The sequence below is a fragment of the Gracilinanus agilis genome, chromosome 4 (genome assembly GCF_016433145.1).
Source record: "Gracilinanus agilis isolate LMUSP501 chromosome 4, AgileGrace, whole genome shotgun sequence".
In the NCBI taxonomy this organism is placed as follows: domain Eukaryota; kingdom Metazoa; phylum Chordata; class Mammalia; order Didelphimorphia; family Didelphidae; genus Gracilinanus; species Gracilinanus agilis.
In genome coordinates, this window is record NC_058133.1 from 433,950,473 (window position 1) to 433,967,275 (window position 16,803).

At 32.1% G+C, this 16,803-nt stretch overlaps 1 protein-coding gene across 6 annotated transcripts in view; it reads left to right on the top strand.

Annotated features, from left to right (window-relative positions):
- Positions 1–16,803, top strand: part of AFDN (afadin, adherens junction formation factor) — a 189,074-nt gene that overhangs the window by 117,607 nt on the left and 54,664 nt on the right. For 4 of the 6 annotated variants that reach the window (XM_044671892.1, XM_044671895.1, XM_044671894.1 and 1 more), the window contains 9 exons: positions 2,070–2,131; positions 2,216–2,421; positions 5,028–5,173; positions 6,583–6,677; positions 7,312–7,577; positions 9,159–9,302; positions 10,239–10,437; positions 14,252–14,355; positions 15,778–15,864. In XM_044671892.1, coding sequence (XP_044527827.1) covers positions 2,070–2,131; positions 2,216–2,421; positions 5,028–5,173; positions 6,583–6,677; positions 7,312–7,577; positions 9,159–9,302; positions 10,239–10,437; positions 14,252–14,355; positions 15,778–15,864 — 1,309 coding nt within the window. Of the gene's footprint in view, positions 1–2,069; positions 2,132–2,215; positions 2,422–4,262; positions 4,284–5,027; positions 5,174–6,582; positions 6,678–7,311; positions 7,578–9,158; positions 9,303–10,238; positions 10,438–14,251; positions 14,356–15,777; positions 15,865–16,803 lie in introns of all 6 variants that reach the window. The other 2 variants (XM_044671893.1, XM_044671896.1) reach the window with 1 other exon arrangement.

The window sequence follows — 16,803 nt, forward strand, 5'->3', positions numbered from 1 at the left end:
TGCCTAAAAGAGGCTTACACATCTATTAGAGTGGATAAGATATGTATATAAACACAGCATATATGTTTGTGGTTCTTTACTCTTTATAATGGGGTGATCATACTTCTCTTTATGGCATCAAATCACATGTTTCATCATGCCTTTTTGGTATAAGCAGAGAGAGCAAGATGAAATGAGTGACTTGCCCAAGGTCATTCATTAAGTCAGTACCTGAAGATGAAGATAAAATTCGGTTTCTCATCTCCCAGTAGAGGGCACTGCAGATTGCAAGATTAGTACATTGGTGTCAGAAAGTAAATAGTAAATTAATAAAATAGGTTCCCATGGAATCTTATAGGTCCTCTGTACTTTGTTATTTATTTCTTCATTTTGTTTGATTATTATGTGGAATATTTCATAATTATACTGGTATAAGTATTTATCAGTAAAATGTGAGTATTGAACTAAGTAACCCTTAAAGTCCCTTTCAACCTTTAAATCTTTTTCCTTTGATTGTTAATGCTGTAATTTGGATAAAATACTGGATATATACATGCTTAGTAGAAACATTCCTGTTGATGAATTATTGAGAGAACATATTAAGCTAGAGTCTTGTTGCATAGAAATGTGAAACTCATCATTAGGTTAATGTTAATATAAAGCAGGCTTTTAAGTCTCATCAAAAGTAAAATTAAACTTCCTATTTGTATCACTACATTTTTATATTATAGAATAACTGAGTTTATCTCTGTTATACCCCTGTACCCTTAAGAAAGTAACTGCCATAGTTAATGTTTTGTTTTTGTTCTCTATGTAACATTTATACTCATTATAATTAATATTTATTTTAATGACTGAAATGCCTTTCAAACAATGAAACAAACATATTACAATTCTAAAAACCTCATCAAAGAAGAAATGAAATTTCCTTGATTTTTGTTTAAAACTTGGAATCATTCACAGTATTGCTGAGTACCCTTACTTCCTTCACAAAGTATGCCAATTCTTTCTGTCCTACCAAATTTAACATAAGTTTTAAGAAAATATGTATTTGCAAGTAATATGCATTTATTAATTAATCATTTTTGAGGTAAATTAATTGTGGTACTGGTATCAACATTTGACCTCAGACACTTTCTACCTGAATCACCTGGGCAAATTATGTAACCCCAGTTGCCCACCCCTTACCACTTTTCTGCCGTGGAACCAATTTTAGTATTTATTCTAAGAGAGAATGTGTGTGTGTGTGTGTGTGTGTGTGTGTGTGTGTGTGTGTGTGTGTGTTTGTGTTTGATCTTTGGCATCCTAGTTTTTATTTATAATTTCTTGTTATGTAGTGGGTTATTGAAAGAGATACCATTTAAAAGAAGGCTTCCTGAAATACATTTTAATTCAAGGGAAGTTCCAGATGTAACAGTATCTTCTGGGGAGGTAGAACCAGGGCATCTGATTATATTCCTCTCTGCATTAGCAGAATCATAAATCACCCATACAGGATAGAAAATAATTAGAATTTACTTTAAAAGGGTTAACAAATCCCTATTTCTCTAACAACAGAGATTCAATAGTTTAAGCAAAAATGTATTTCAGGAGTATTGGGAAAAGTCTTATCAGTGTGTTGTCTTCACCTATAAATTTTTTATTTTATGTAAATGTATTTCACATTTTGTTTAAAAACCTGATCCATTTTTCCCCATTGTTTTTTATTATGGGCTGTGGTAATTGATACTTGAGCCACAGATATGGCAGGTGCAAGCTTCTTCATCTCAGTACTTTATAAGAGGTGTTCATCAATAATGCAGAAGCATGTTTCAGGTCTCTTCTGTGACCTTTTGCCATTATGAGACTGTACAACTTGGATGAAACTTCCACGAAGAAAAGTACAAAGATAGCATTGGACTGCATTACAACATTTTCTGCATAAGTTACAAACAGAAGCAGGATATTAATTAGTACACTGTCTTTTTCAACTTAGGCCAAATGTATAGGAATTCAGAAGTTAAACCACTGCAGAAATCTACTTCATTTGACAATGGTATTGATTTTAATTATATGAATTGGTTTGTTGAGTATCTGTTTTCTTCCTTTAGAACTCAGGATGCACCTGGTCCTGAACTGATACTGCCTGCAAGCATAGAATTCAGGGAAAGTTGTAAGTATTTTTAAATTCTTGTATAAGTTTATTAATTGTTCTACTTTTTCTCCTTCTGATACTCATTTCTTTATCTTTTCACAGCTGAAGATTCATTTTTATCAGCTATTATAAATTATACTAATAGCTCTACAGTACATTTTAAATTATCACCTACATATGTGTTATATATGGCATGTCGGTATGTACTGTCAAACCAATACAGACCTGAAATCAGCCCTGCAGAGCGTACTCACAAAGTCATAGCAATAGTTAACAAGATGGTGAGCATGATGGAAGGTGTTATTCAGGTGAGTGGCAACCTGTAGTATGTAGACATTTCTTTTTCCTTTGGAGGGAATCTTTAAAATTATTTTTGGAAGAAAAATGTTATTGTGTACAACATGGTAAACTTCTTTTTCTTGAAATTAACTATATACTTTTTTTAAAGTATGAGAATTTTTTCTTCCTGTTCTTCCATTCTATCCACCACAGTTAAAGAAAGTTTTACAAATTTAGGAAGTATAGACCGAGCTCACAGTGTTGCTAAATACAAGATGCTTTTAAAAGTAGATTGTTGTTGAGACTAATTGCCTAAGTTCCTTTTTCTTCCTACCTACTCCCATGCCTTTTTATCCTAAGCTATAATTTACACACAGATTATTTCATTTGAAACACTAGAAGCAAAGAATGGAGCTGTTGTTAGATTACTTGTTATTTAAACATTGATGTGCTCACAGTTTAGATTTGTTAACACAACCTTATATTTTAAGTTATATAGTAACTCAGTTGTATAGTGACTTGGTTTTTATAGGAGGGGGTCACAGTTTAAAATTTCAAATTTTATAATTAAATAAATTGACAGTGTGTAGAATTATTTTGTAAAGTTGGCCATAAAAATTCTTGTCATTCTCAACATTTTCATCCCAGGATTGTCACATACACATCACATTACAAGTTAATATTGTGGCATAGATAATTCCACAATTGTTTTTTATCCAGATGTTTTGAATTCCATACCTAGATTGTTTTTATAAAGCTTCACAAATATTAATATTTTAATTAGAGGACATCAACTAAAGTGTTTAGAGAATGGACACTGAATGTTGTTTTATCCCCCTGAGAATTAGATTTGTCTGGAAACTTTGATAAAATTATTACCAATTTGTTTTGTTTTTCTTATTTTAAACATGTTTGAGTTTTAAAATTAGGGGATAGTTATTAAAATGTATGCTAGATTTATTGACTAATAATTTCTTTACCAGAACCTAGAAATAAAAATTTAAAAGTAGCAACTCTATTAGATTATCATAGCATTCTTCTAATGTTTTTTATTATGCAAATGAGATTTTCTTTTTTAGTTATAATTTTAAACCATTGCTTTTTCCTAGTTCCTTCAAAAGTTCACTTCTAAGCAAGAAGCTTTACTGATTCCAGAATATTTGAATGAGCTCTTAGCTGTACATTTTGAATTAGAAAGTAAAATCATTATGATAATAATCTTTTGGGATCTTTTGCTTCTATTCTATAAGTGGAATTAGTAAAGCAACAACTGAAAATTTTCCACTTAGCAAATTTTGCTCAAAAATTTTTAGTCTGCCCTTTGGAATTTAGCCACTTGGAAATTTTAAAGAGTTGTTGCTATATAGTATTTATAGATTTGTAGATGTTTCTAAATTTATCCTTTTCATTTTGTTTAAATAGTTCACTATCATCTTTCTTATTTCTCATTTTCTTCATAATGGAGTTGGACAGTTGACTCATGTTAGACTTAAGATATACTTGCACAGGTTGATTAATTATACTTGTCTTTACTCATTATAGATTTGTGGAAAACTTAAACTATATTCTTAAATGAATGTTAATTGCAGGACCTACCTCATGGTGTATTCATCATTAATTATGTTTTCCAGATTGTCCATTCACTTCATTGTTATGGTACTAAGAGTCTAAAATAAGCTATTTGTAGCATGTACTTGCTCATCTGCCTTTAAAGCATAGATGACATAGTAATTTGGGAATAACAGCATAAAGTGTTTTGTCTTTATGTTGCACCTTCATATTAGTGTTTTAATTTTTTTTAACTATCATGATTGTTTACTAGTTTCTTTCTCTCGTTCTGCTTGATTTCCCTTCGTCTGTTTTTCTCCAGGAGGTAGACCAGGTTGATCAGGTAGGATATACTGCTGGGAACTGATCCTAGCTGTGTTGGCTTAGCTGAGTTTCTCATGCTGCTTCCATATCAAAATACAATACTACAACAGCTGGACTGAACAGTTCATAACACTCATTCAGCAACTGGAACATGCAGTACTAAAATCCTTTTTTGACTGTGCAACTTTTATCGGCATTCCATAATTTCTGCTTAATGCACTTCAGTGTGAATATGAAATGACCAAAGTTCCTTTTCTTACCTTTATTGTTTATCTTTGGTTCCTATTCTTTGGATCTCATCTAAGGTTGCCTGGCCTGGCATATGTGGTCGGGAGATGGGGAGATAGATCAGTACTTGATACTGAGTTGCGTGGTGTCACAGCCAGTAACTGGAAGTATCAGGGTGGTGGTGGGTAATAGCAACCACGTGCGTGAGCACAGACAGATCACCAGATAGTGCATACTGAAAAACCTGGCATTATAGTGTGCAGAATAATCATCCCATAGTTAATAGCAAACTAGATTAATATTGTGTTAGACACAATTTTTGGGATGTTGAAGAAATTGCATACTTTTCATTGTTATAAATGAATTCAAATTTATGTGCAAGTATCTGGTATCTGATTCATTGGTGAAATGGGAAAGGTACTGGTCTATCTTAAAAAGCTTTAAAAATAGCACTTACTCCTTTCCCTCCTTTTTTTCTTTTGGTGGGATAGGAAAACTTTTGGTCTCTTTCTACTTATGTTTGTTTTATCTACAGAAACAGAAGAATATTGCAGGGGCACTTGCCTTCTGGATGGCAAATGCATCAGAACTACTCAACTTTATTAAGCAGGACCGAGATCTCAGCCGAATCACTTTGGATGCCCAGGATATTTTAGCACACTTGGTTCAAATGGCATTCAAGTAAGAAGATAAAAAAAATTTTTTTTCATACCCCCAAAGCGCCTTTAATGTAGTATCACATTTAGGATTTTCTTTTTTGTTTCTTTTCAAATAGGGTTATATTTTATCCATCCATACTCATATACTTTAAGGCAAATGTCAAGGAAAGCAAAATATTGGGGGAAACATGCTTATTTTTTCATGCCAGGTTATGATTTCATCAGTATAGGGAACTCCTGGTAAGGGTAAGGAAGTAACTCTTTCCCCACTGTAAACTGGTAACTGTTTGGCAACTAACAGTCTTTATTGATTTATTGGGGGCACTGAGATGCAAGAGGACTCGTAAAGAGTCTTGTAGCTAATGTGTCAGAGGTGTGGCTTCAACTTTGGACTTATTGCTCTAAGACTGGTTTTTTAATTGACACTGAGAGGGAGGGAGGGAGAGACAGAGACAGAGAGGGGAGAGGGAGAGGAGAGCATGTGTGTGTGGAAATGGAACAGGTGTAACAATGACATCAGCGATCAATTAGATATTCTTGAAGTGAAAATGAAGACTCAAGAATAATGGCATAAGAGAGAAGAAAAGAATTCTTAGGACAGAGCCTTGGTGTGCACACAAAGTTAGTGGGTATGGTATAGAAGGTGATCAAACAAAGGAGACTGGTTAAACAAGAGAGAAGAACTAGGAGAGAGTAGTGTCATGACAAATCATAAAATCACAGAATTTGAGAGTTGGAAGATACATCAGTAGCCATCTAGGCCAACTTCTCTACATGGAGTAATGCCCAGTTTTAGATACTTCACAATAGTCATCCAGTATTTGTCCAAAGACCTCCTAGGAGAAGAAACTCAGCAAACCATTACGCTTTTTTTTTTTTTAGCAATTCCAGTTGTTAAAATTTTCCTCACATCATGGCTAATTTGTCTTCTTTGAGACTTTAAACTGTTTATTTCTAAATAAATTATTATATTTCTGCCTCCTGAGGCCAAATAGAACAAGTGTAACTCCTCCTCTACATCATAGCCCTATTAATATTTGAACCGAGAGAAGAAAGAATTAAATATAAAGCAGAAAAAAGTGCTACATAGTGTCATTGCTATAGAAAATCCAACGAAGAGGTAAATTGAAAAAAATACTCTGATTCCAGAATTAAGAGATAATTATTAACTTTGAAAGGAGCAGCTTTCTGTTGTTTCAGGAATCTAGAATTAGGAGGCATACATGTTTTGCATGATCAGTCTTTCTTACCTAAGAACAAAATGATTTAAGGGTAAGGTGAGAATATTTGCTGGTCCATGGCCTAGAATATAATCTGCCATAATGGCAATCTGGGAGACAAACAGATTTTGGTTTTATAACTAAATTCCAGTTATTTATGTTTATGTTATCATTATTATTATACACAATACTAAAAATTTGTATTTTTCAGATATTTGGTTCATTGTCTTCAATCAGAACTTCATAACTACATGTCAGCCTTTCTGGATGATCCTGAAGAAAATAGTTTACAAAGTCCCAAAATAGGTTAGAATACTGATTTTGTTTTTAAATTTTTTTTGTTATCACTTTAAAAATTTGCGTGATTTTTACTGTTTTAACGCCTATGAGATATTTGTAAATCTCCCAAGACAGTGTAAGATGTATATCATGCATTTTCTGGGATTTGAATTAAATGTTGAATGTAGATGATATTTGCATTTTGCATGTAGTCAGGCTTTCAGATCTTTTGAACATTTAAAAAGTGCTTACAAGTCATTTTCCTCCCCACTGCCTACTTCAATACCTCATATTTGTGGCGGTGATCTTGAGTTCTTGGATACTATCATAGGAGATCCCAAACTTTAGTCATTCTTAACCAAGATGCTTTGGATTTTTAAAAAATTATAATTCATGGCCTTATTGCAGTTTGCACCATGCTGGGAGTTCTCACATGGAAAACATTCATAAATTCTTGAAATAGAATATAGATTCTATTTAAGATTTTTTGGTGACTGAAGTATTACTTCATTACAAAAATTACAACTTAGGCTCAGTGTGCGAGGGTGGGGGCATGTAGTGGAATCAATCAGTGTTATGATTGACATTTTCTTTATTATTTCTGAATTCTTGGCTCAAAGGATTTATTCATAATATCTCCTTGTCTTCTATCTATGAACAGATGATGTTTTGCACACACTCACTGGAGCTATGTCATTGTTACGAAGATGTAGAGTTAATGCTGCCTTGACGATTCAACTCTTCTCTCAGCTCTTCCATTTTATTAACATGTGGCTGTTTAACAAACTTGTTACTGACCCAGATTCAGGGTTGTGTTCTCATTACTGGGGAGCCATTATTCGTCAGCAGTTGGGCCATATTGAGACATGGGCAGAGAAACAAGGCCTTGAGCTTGCTGCTGACTGTCATCTTAGCAGAATCGTACAGGTAAATGTTATAATTTGGAATCTTTTTGTAGTTCTTAGGGAGAGGGAGACTGAACAGGATTGTGTGGTAAAAGAAATAAACCCTAAATTGTACCTTTTGTTTTCATTTGCCTTCATTTTCTTTTATTAACCTTTCTTTTATTTATGCATTGGTAAGTAATAATAAAAAGCTCCTGCATTCTTTGTGATTGCATCTTGTGACATCCATTAAGATTTTCAACATTGAAAGATTTTACTTTAGAATGGAAAGTCTCTTGGAATATTTTGTAGGTTACCAAAGTAAATCATACTTTTGGCTTGAACAAGGAAACAATTTAAACATTAGAGAGATTTATTTATTTGGTTTTATTTATTTGTTTGTTTATTTGTTTGTTTATTTATTTATTTATTTGCTTGCTTGCTTGCTTGCTTATTCATTCATTCATTCATTCATTTATTTGTTTGTTTGTTTATTCATTCATGTATTTATTTATTTGATTATTCATTTAATTATTTAAACCCTCAACTTCTGTGTATTAGTTCCTTGGTGGAAGATTGGTAAGGGTAGGCAATGGGGGTCAAGTGACTTGCCCAGGGTCACACAGCTGGGAAGTGTCTGAGGCCGGATTTGAACCTAGGACCTCCTGTCTCTAGGCCTGGCTCTCACTCCACTGAGCTACCCAGCTGCCCCGAGAGATTTATTTTTTAAAAGGACAGAGCATTTTAAATTGAGTTTCTTGAACTCTGAGATAAAGACTTTTCAATGGCAGTGTGCATATCAGATTCATTGATTCTTTTAAATAAAATTATTAGCTTATTATATAGTCATAATTAAACATGAACTATTACATATTTTTATATTTCTCAACCCTTTGTTTTAAATGTAATGTTAAGAGGTGAACCAGGTATATTGGGAGAATGTGCAAAAAACTTAAAGTGGACAGTTTGGGCCATATGTCAGTATTTCTTGCAGTATTTCCTTGACTCATGGTTCTAGAAAGCATGAGAGTTACACTTTATTTCAATTCTTCTAATGGGGGATTTTTTTGGTGTTTTAGGGGCTAGGATAACTTTTACACTAGAAAGGAGGCAAAGATTTAATAAAAGGCAGATTATTACATGGGAAGTATTTTAGTGACTTAAGAAAAAAGTGTTTTTAAATACTTTAGAGCCACTACTTCATAACCCATATTAATTGAAGTTCATTTAAGTGGACTCCTAAATATCTCTCATAATACTTTTTAGACTAGAGGATATAAATCTTTTTTTAAAATCTTAAAAATATTATTTAGAATATACCTTGCTATTAGTTCAAATTTTAATCTAGGATTTTTTTTAAATTGAGGGTTGAGGGTATATGATAAAAACCTATGATTTCATTGCTGTATGGAACTCTTGGTAAGGACACTTCCACTGCCAATTGCAGATGGGCATTGATTATGCATAATCCTACAGAGTTGTCCTGATTTTGAGGCCAGTTCTTTATGAATGATCATTTTACATCTTTTACTATATTTCTTTTACTCTATTAAACTTATTTACTACATATTAATTTATAAGATCATAATTTATATTCTAAATCTCAAAAACTCTTGCTTTTCAGGCAACCACACTTCTTACCATGGACAAATATTCACGTGAGGATATTCCAAATATTAACAGTACCTGTTTTAAACTGAATTCGCTACAACTTCAGGCCTTATTACAAAATTATCACTGTGCACCAGATGAACCTTTTATCCCATCAGTAAGTTCATCTTGGGTACATTTCTTTCACAGCACTAAATATTTTTTGGAAAGTGAATTTGCTTTTATAAGAATAAATGAAAATATTATAAAATGCTTAATTTGATTATAAAAAGTAATGTAAAGAACATTTCATATCTTAGATCCTTTGGAGTTACATGTCAGAATTTCAATCTTTGAGTTTTTCCTAGACTTGGAATTTGTGTTCAGTATGACTTAGAATGCATGTTTTTATATGAAAATATGAAGTAGCTCTGTATGTACATGTGTGTGTGCTTCAGCCTCCATAATTGAAACCAAAGTGTTGGGAAAAGTTTCTTTGGAAAAGGACAAAAAAGTGTTTGGTTTCCAAAATTAAAAATAATCTTTTATAATTATAATACCTAGATCTTTTTTTGCATGAGGTTTGTTCCCAGGTTAATAAATCTAAAATTTTTCTGCCTTTTTTATCTTCAGTAGCAAATCTTTGGATATTGTAAAATTTATTTTCAAAGAATTTACTGTAATAATATTCAATGTAATAATAGTATATTGATGAATCTAATCACCAGTTAGGAAGGACCTGAATTCAAACCCAGGTTCAGATACTTCTTAGCTGTATATTCCTTGGCAAGTTGCTTAATCTCTCATTGCCTAACAAAAGGATACATTGGATCCACTACAGAAGGAAAATGGCAAACTACTCCAGAATACTTATCAAGAAAAGTCCAAGATAGCTATGGGACATGGAGTTACAATAAGTCAGTTATGACAGAACAACAGCAATCTGAAGTAATTTAATGTAATTTAATAACATTTCTCTCCTGCCTATGCATTATATTATCTTAATAAAAATTTTACCTTCCTACAATTTCTAGTTCCATTTCAATAATTTTACATTTTAAACTATACTGTTATTTATTGTCTCTTCCAATATGTTTTTTAATTTCCCACTTAGGATCTCATAGAAAATGTAGTAGCTGTTGCTGAAAATACAGCTGATGAATTAGCACGTAGTGATGGGAGAGAAGTACAATTACGAGAAGATCCTGATCTTCAACTACCCTTTCTTCTGCCAGAAGATGGATATTCTTGTGATGTTGTCCGAAACGTTCCAAATGGGTTACAGGAATTTTTGGATCCACTGTGTCAGAGAGGTGAATGAATACTCAATGTTGTTCATGTTTAAGTCCAAATGTTAGCTAATATTGAGGTGAGCAAAAGAATTTTGATATTGGTTGAAAATTGGAAAGCATACTGACTCTGAAGTCAGAAACCCTGGATTCTAATCTCAGTTTTGATTTTTAATAACTTACAAACATTTGGCAAATCAGCTAACCTCATCTTATCCTCTTTGTTCCCATCTATAAATTGTAGGAGTTAGACTTGTTGGCCAATGAACCCCTTTCCAGATCTAGATCTGTGATTCTATAGCCACAATTGTTTATATTCAAATATATTTGTTCTGTTTCCTTTTGTTGTGAACTTGGAGATGTATTGGTTTAAAATGACAAGTATTTCTTGCTTTGCCTTTCTTTTCTCATATTTTGGTTCTTATCTTTACCTAACTTGTTTATTTTGTATTATAAGTTTTGTTTTCTGTGTTTATATTCATGTTAAGAATAGTCTTTCTTATATTATTAAATAGTGACAATTGTGTTATATTTCAGAGCTTGCACCTCTAATTCTCAATGAGCACTAAAGATACCTTGGTTGGTAACTTCCTAGTGCTTTGGTCTTAACTATCCTTGATAATTATGTTTAAAATTAGTTGATCAAACATTAGCCAGTTCTGACTTTTTTGTGTATTTTCAGACATTAAATAATGTTTGTTTTTTTTTAATGGTAGACTTCATAGACTGAATGGGGATATCATATTTTACGTAGCTAATGGTTGTTCTTCTAAAATACAGTAGTAAGAATCCATCTGGGTTTTTCCTTTGACTTTCTAAAACCAGGGATTTCTTAACTGTTTAGTAACCTCATGCTAAAACTTCTTCTCAAAATAATATTTTTTAAATTGAAATAAAGGCTAAATTTCAATTAGAGGTTAGTGAAAATTAAAATTGTACCATTTTTTTTTCCAGTTCAGGTTCTGATACCCTGAAATTTAACCATTGGTCTAAAACATTGGCATGAATTTAGAATTCCTTGCTTCGCTCACATTCAGTGCTTATTAATCATTTTTTCTAGCCAGTGGGAGACTAAAGGCCACGTGATAATCCTTACAATATAAACATTTTAAAAAATGTATGGTAGTGTAATATGTATTGATACCTTTTTGTGTACATCTAATCTTTTTGACTAAACTAATAGACTACTTGATGGTAAAAGAGTTATATTTCATCATTGAATCTTTTCCATGTCGTTCTGGTACTTATTAAAATGTTTATTGATTTGTATCTTTAACTATCTCTAGGCCCTAGCAAAATGTTCCTTGCATAAATGTTTGTGAAATTGTGTAATATTGCAAAGAAGGCCAAAATCAAACATTAATTTTCTGTATAACAAAATTATATGTTATATTCCATAGTCATAGACTTAATCTGGGTTCTGTTCTGCCACCTTGTACTTGATTGAATACAATCAACTAGAGATAGGAAATATAATTATATGATTTATAGGTTTGCATAGATAATACCCACTTTGAAAAAAAGCCTTAAACTATATATGCACCAGTAACTTCATGTTCCTAAATAAAGGATTGCCCTTTGACTGTTAACAATTTTGCAAATTGGATTTTCATATTCCTATGAAAAATAGAGGCAGTCTGATATTGATATAAAGAAGAGAAACAATGATGTCATTAAAAAAACTGAATTGTATTAATAGAATGGACAATGAATTTTTTAAAGGAATTTTGAATTTTTGTATCTTTTACTTAAGGGTAATATTTCCTTCAAAATTATTTAAAAAATAATAAACTTAATTTATCAAGTGTTTATTTTTTTTAAAAATTTCCTCAAATCTTATCAGTGCAGTTCATTTCATCTCAGCGAGAATGAAGTACTAAACTATTTCTAACACTTTTGCAGAATATAATTTTTTCCCTTTTTGTCTTTTCCTTTTTTTAATTTCCATACTCTTCATTCTTATAAGTGAACAATTCCATAAAGCCAAAACCTCAAAACATATAACAGATAAACAATTGATAAATCATGTTTTCACCTGCATTTCTACTTCAATGGTCTTTTCTCTGGAGGTATAATGCATTCTTTTCATCATTCCCTCCAAATAGTCCTGGATCACACTGTTGCTTTTAGTAGCAATGTCTATCACATTTGATTGCCCCACAGTATTTCAGTTACTATGTATAATGTTCTCCTGGTTTTATTTTACTCTGTATCAGTTCATATAGATCTTTCTAGTTCTCTCTGAAATTATCCCGTTCATTCCTTATAGCACAAACCATCATATACCACAAATTGTTCAGCTATTCCACAATTGAGGGACATTACTTTAGTTTCCAGTTCTTTGCCACCACAAATAGAGAAGCTATAAATATTTTGGCATAATTTTCATCTAGAGCTGGGTATTATGTTTAGAACCACAAGAAAATAAAACTATTTGTAAATAATCCATCATGTTTTCTGTGGAGAAAATTACTTGTTTTCACAATTTAAACAAGTATCAAATTTGATACATGTACCATTTTGAAAATTTAAGTAGTCTCATAAGTGTAAGTGTAATCAATGAGTAAGTATAGTCAATGAAAAATACAGAAATATTGGCTATAATGAATTTATTCATTATTTTTCATTGACTCTCTTGAATGTCTTACGACATAATGAACTTGTTTTGACTATAACATGTGCTGAACATTAAGAAACAGGTAGTTCATTGTATAAAGGCTTAAAAAGGCTCAAAAAGGATTTGCTATATTTTTGGTGAAATTGTTTATATTTCTTAACACCCAGTCAGTTCTTTATAAACTAATTAGAGAGATAAAATGCTGTCTCAATTTACATTCTTCTTTCAGTTCTACTGAATTTTGTGATATGAGAGAAGAAAGGCATAGGCTCATCAAACATTTGTAGTCCTCAAACAGTAAAATACAAGTATAATTTGCATGATTTTGACTAAGTCTTGTCACTGTAATGTTACAGTTTATTAAACACCACAGAAATAGTATTTTCAGTATGATGACTTTTCTTTATTAAAGTATGTAAACAATTTTATTTCAGGGAGGGACAAATACTGTTACATTAAATAATTTCTAATGACTCTCTGAGTTGTAATTCTATGAAAATGTAATGAGGAGATTTTGCTTAAGCAAGACTTCAGCCTATTTCATTTCATTTATTTTATTTCTTCATTCATTCATTTATTTTTTGAAACCCTTACCTTCTGTCTTGGAGCCAATTGGCTAAGGGCTAAGCAATGGGAGTTAAGTGGCTTGCCTAGGGTCACACACCTAAGAAGTGTCTGAGATCAGATTTGAACCTAGGACCTTTCAACTCTAGACCTGGCTCTCAATCCACTGAGCCACCCACCTGCCCCATCTCCTTCATTTTAAAGGGATTATTTCTTTTGATATTTTTCTTTAACTTATTAATTATCACTTGTTTCTTGGACATGATTTACTTTATGATTTTTTAAAAAGCCACATTTTTAAAGAAAATTACCATTTTTGTATGTCAGGAAGGTCCAGTGCCTAAAGAATAATGTCTTGTGGATGCTCAGCTACTTAGGAAGAATCAGAATTGTTCTCGTTTCCCCCACAAAAAATAAGGAGCTATGGATTGAAGCTTCATAATTTGTAAAGTTTGTTTCATTTATTAAGTAATAAATATAGGGAATCTAATGTAGCATCTGATTTTGAATATGACTAATAATTTGTTCAGTATAGGAAGATATAAGAAATCGTGTTATATAATAGTAGCATGCATTTGACTACTTGATTCTCAGCAAGGCTTATGTCTCTTCACATATGGGATAATTTTCATTATTTTTTGTCTGTTTCCCTTTTAGGATTCTGTAGGTTAATGCCTCATGCACGTTCACCAGGTACTTGGACAATATACTTTGAAGGAGCAGATTATGAAAGCCACTTTATGCGGGAGAACACTGAACTGGCAAGTATTTTTGATAGTGTATATAGAGGATTCAAGAAAAGACTAAATATTCCTACAGAAGAAATATATATATATATATAAACCGTTCCTTTGCCTAAAGTTAACACACTTTCAGTAGAGATCAGTTGTGTTTTTTTTTAAATCAACCTTGAATATCTCTTTTAATGAAAAAAAAAATTTAAAGTACATTTTGGGGTATATATTTCCCTTCATTTATATTTATTACTATGTTTCATATTACATTCCCTTTTTAATTCCAAAATGTGCTTAAATTGCTTGAATTCACAGATACTGTTGCATGACGTTAATCTTCCAGGCTGTCCATTACACTTCTGGATGATTTTAAAGATAGGAAGTTTTTGTTTATAGTTATCCTAAATTTGCCTTTTTGCAACCTCCACCCATTGCTCTTAGTTGTTTCTTTCTTTCTTTTTTTTTAAAACCTTTCCCTTCCCTCTTAGAATCAATATTGTGTATTGGTTCCAAGGCAGAAAAGCAGTAAAGGCTAGGCAATGGGAGGTTAAGTGACTCGCCCAGTGTTACACAGCTAGGAAGTGTCTGAGGTCAGATCTGACTGAATGTAGGACCTCCTGTCTCTAAGCCTGGCTCTCAATCCACTGAGCTACCCAGCTTGCCCCCCTTGTTTTTTTTTTTTTTTTCTATGGGATCAAACAAAATAAGCCTTATTTCTCCTCTGTGTAAAAGCCTTTTACATACTTGAAGGCAACTGTCAAGTGCAGAGTTGCTTTTTTCCTTTTACATCAACTGATCATCATTTGACATAAATTCAACCTCTCCACTATTCTGTTTGGCATCCTGTATACAGTCTGATCAATACTGTCAGCACTATAGATATGATTGAAACTGAGGCAGAGAACAATGGGCCTATCATCTATTCCTGGAAGCTAAACTTCTTAATGTTGTGGTTTTGCATTTTTGCCTTCCTTATCACACTTTTGACCCAGACTAAACTTGTAGTTTATTATAACTTCAGATCTTTTTTCAAATGGATTGTTATCTAACCATGCCATCATCTTGTACTTTTCAGATCATAATTGTTCAATCCAAATATAATACATTTTTTGGTATTCAAAGATAAACAGTGTGTGTTTAAGAAGTAAGTTCTTAGAAATTTGGAAGTATAAGTTAGAAAGGAAGATATCAAAGAAGAAATTGTATTTTATGTTTAGCTAAATTCCTCCCTGTTATGGTTTGCAAACACCTTATAATTATGTACATTTTCCCTAATTCAGTTAAAATGTTAGTTGTCTGTGGTCATTTATGCTTCTTATTATTCCTCTCAAACTATTTTTCTTCCATTTATCTCAGAATATGACTTTGTATTTCTGGCAGCTTAGCTGTTTTACTTTTGAAATATTATCATATGATGAGTAGTACACTAATTCATTTATTGTCCTTTAGTCTCAGCCTCTAAGAAAAGAACCTGAAATAATCACTGTGACTCTCAAGAAGCAAAATGGAATGGGTCTTAGCATTGTTGCTGCAAAGGTAGGAAAACAATTATTAATTACTGTTAGTCCATTCTTGAAACTTTCTATTTACTAATGTATCAAAGTTGAATGTGTAGTGTGAGGATTTTATTATCGGTTGGGAAAATACGTGTTAATTTTTTTTGTTGTTGTTTTTTTGGTGCTGGGGAAGGGTTGGCATTACCTGAGTGAATCTAGTGTACTCCAACAAAATTTAATCATCCTTGTGATAAAATTTAGTCAAGGTGAGTAACCCAGTGAAATTGATCAGATAATGAAAGCAGTTTAAAAGCATAGTCAGCACTTGATTTTACATAGTAAACATGGCTTTGGTGATGATTAGGCCCTTTCACCTGCTTTTGACTGGGAAGTACACATTCAGCACCTGATTATTTGTATAGGGCAGAGATTGAACCCAAGGAAATGGCTTTGTAGAATTCCCAGATCATAGGACTCTTCCGCAATTCATTTGGCTAACAACCATAATGTAAGAGTTGTTTTAGGCAAAATAGACTAAAATTGTGTTGATTTGAACTAACAAAAGAGGAAATAATGTTTGTTACACAGTTTTTTGTTACACAGTTTTTTGTACTATGTGAACCCTAATAAAATTAAATTTTAACTGTGAATCTAAAGTACAAATTTGGAGGCATTTTAGAATGGACCAGTAGAATGATGCTTACTTAATGCCATAGCAAATTAATTTATTTTAATAGGATGTTTCTATTCTTTTCAACAGTATAATCATTTTGTGGATGCTTGCCAAGCTATATTACTAGGATATATAATAACAGCTTTCAAGTTTTGTTTAGCAATGACAAGAATTTTTGCTGTATTGCCCAAGCATTATATATTTAGCAAAATATTTAGATCATATCTTTCTTTACTCACCACATATTTTAGAATGAAAATAGTGTACAAGTCAAATTCCCTTACACTAAATCTACCATATTCTGTT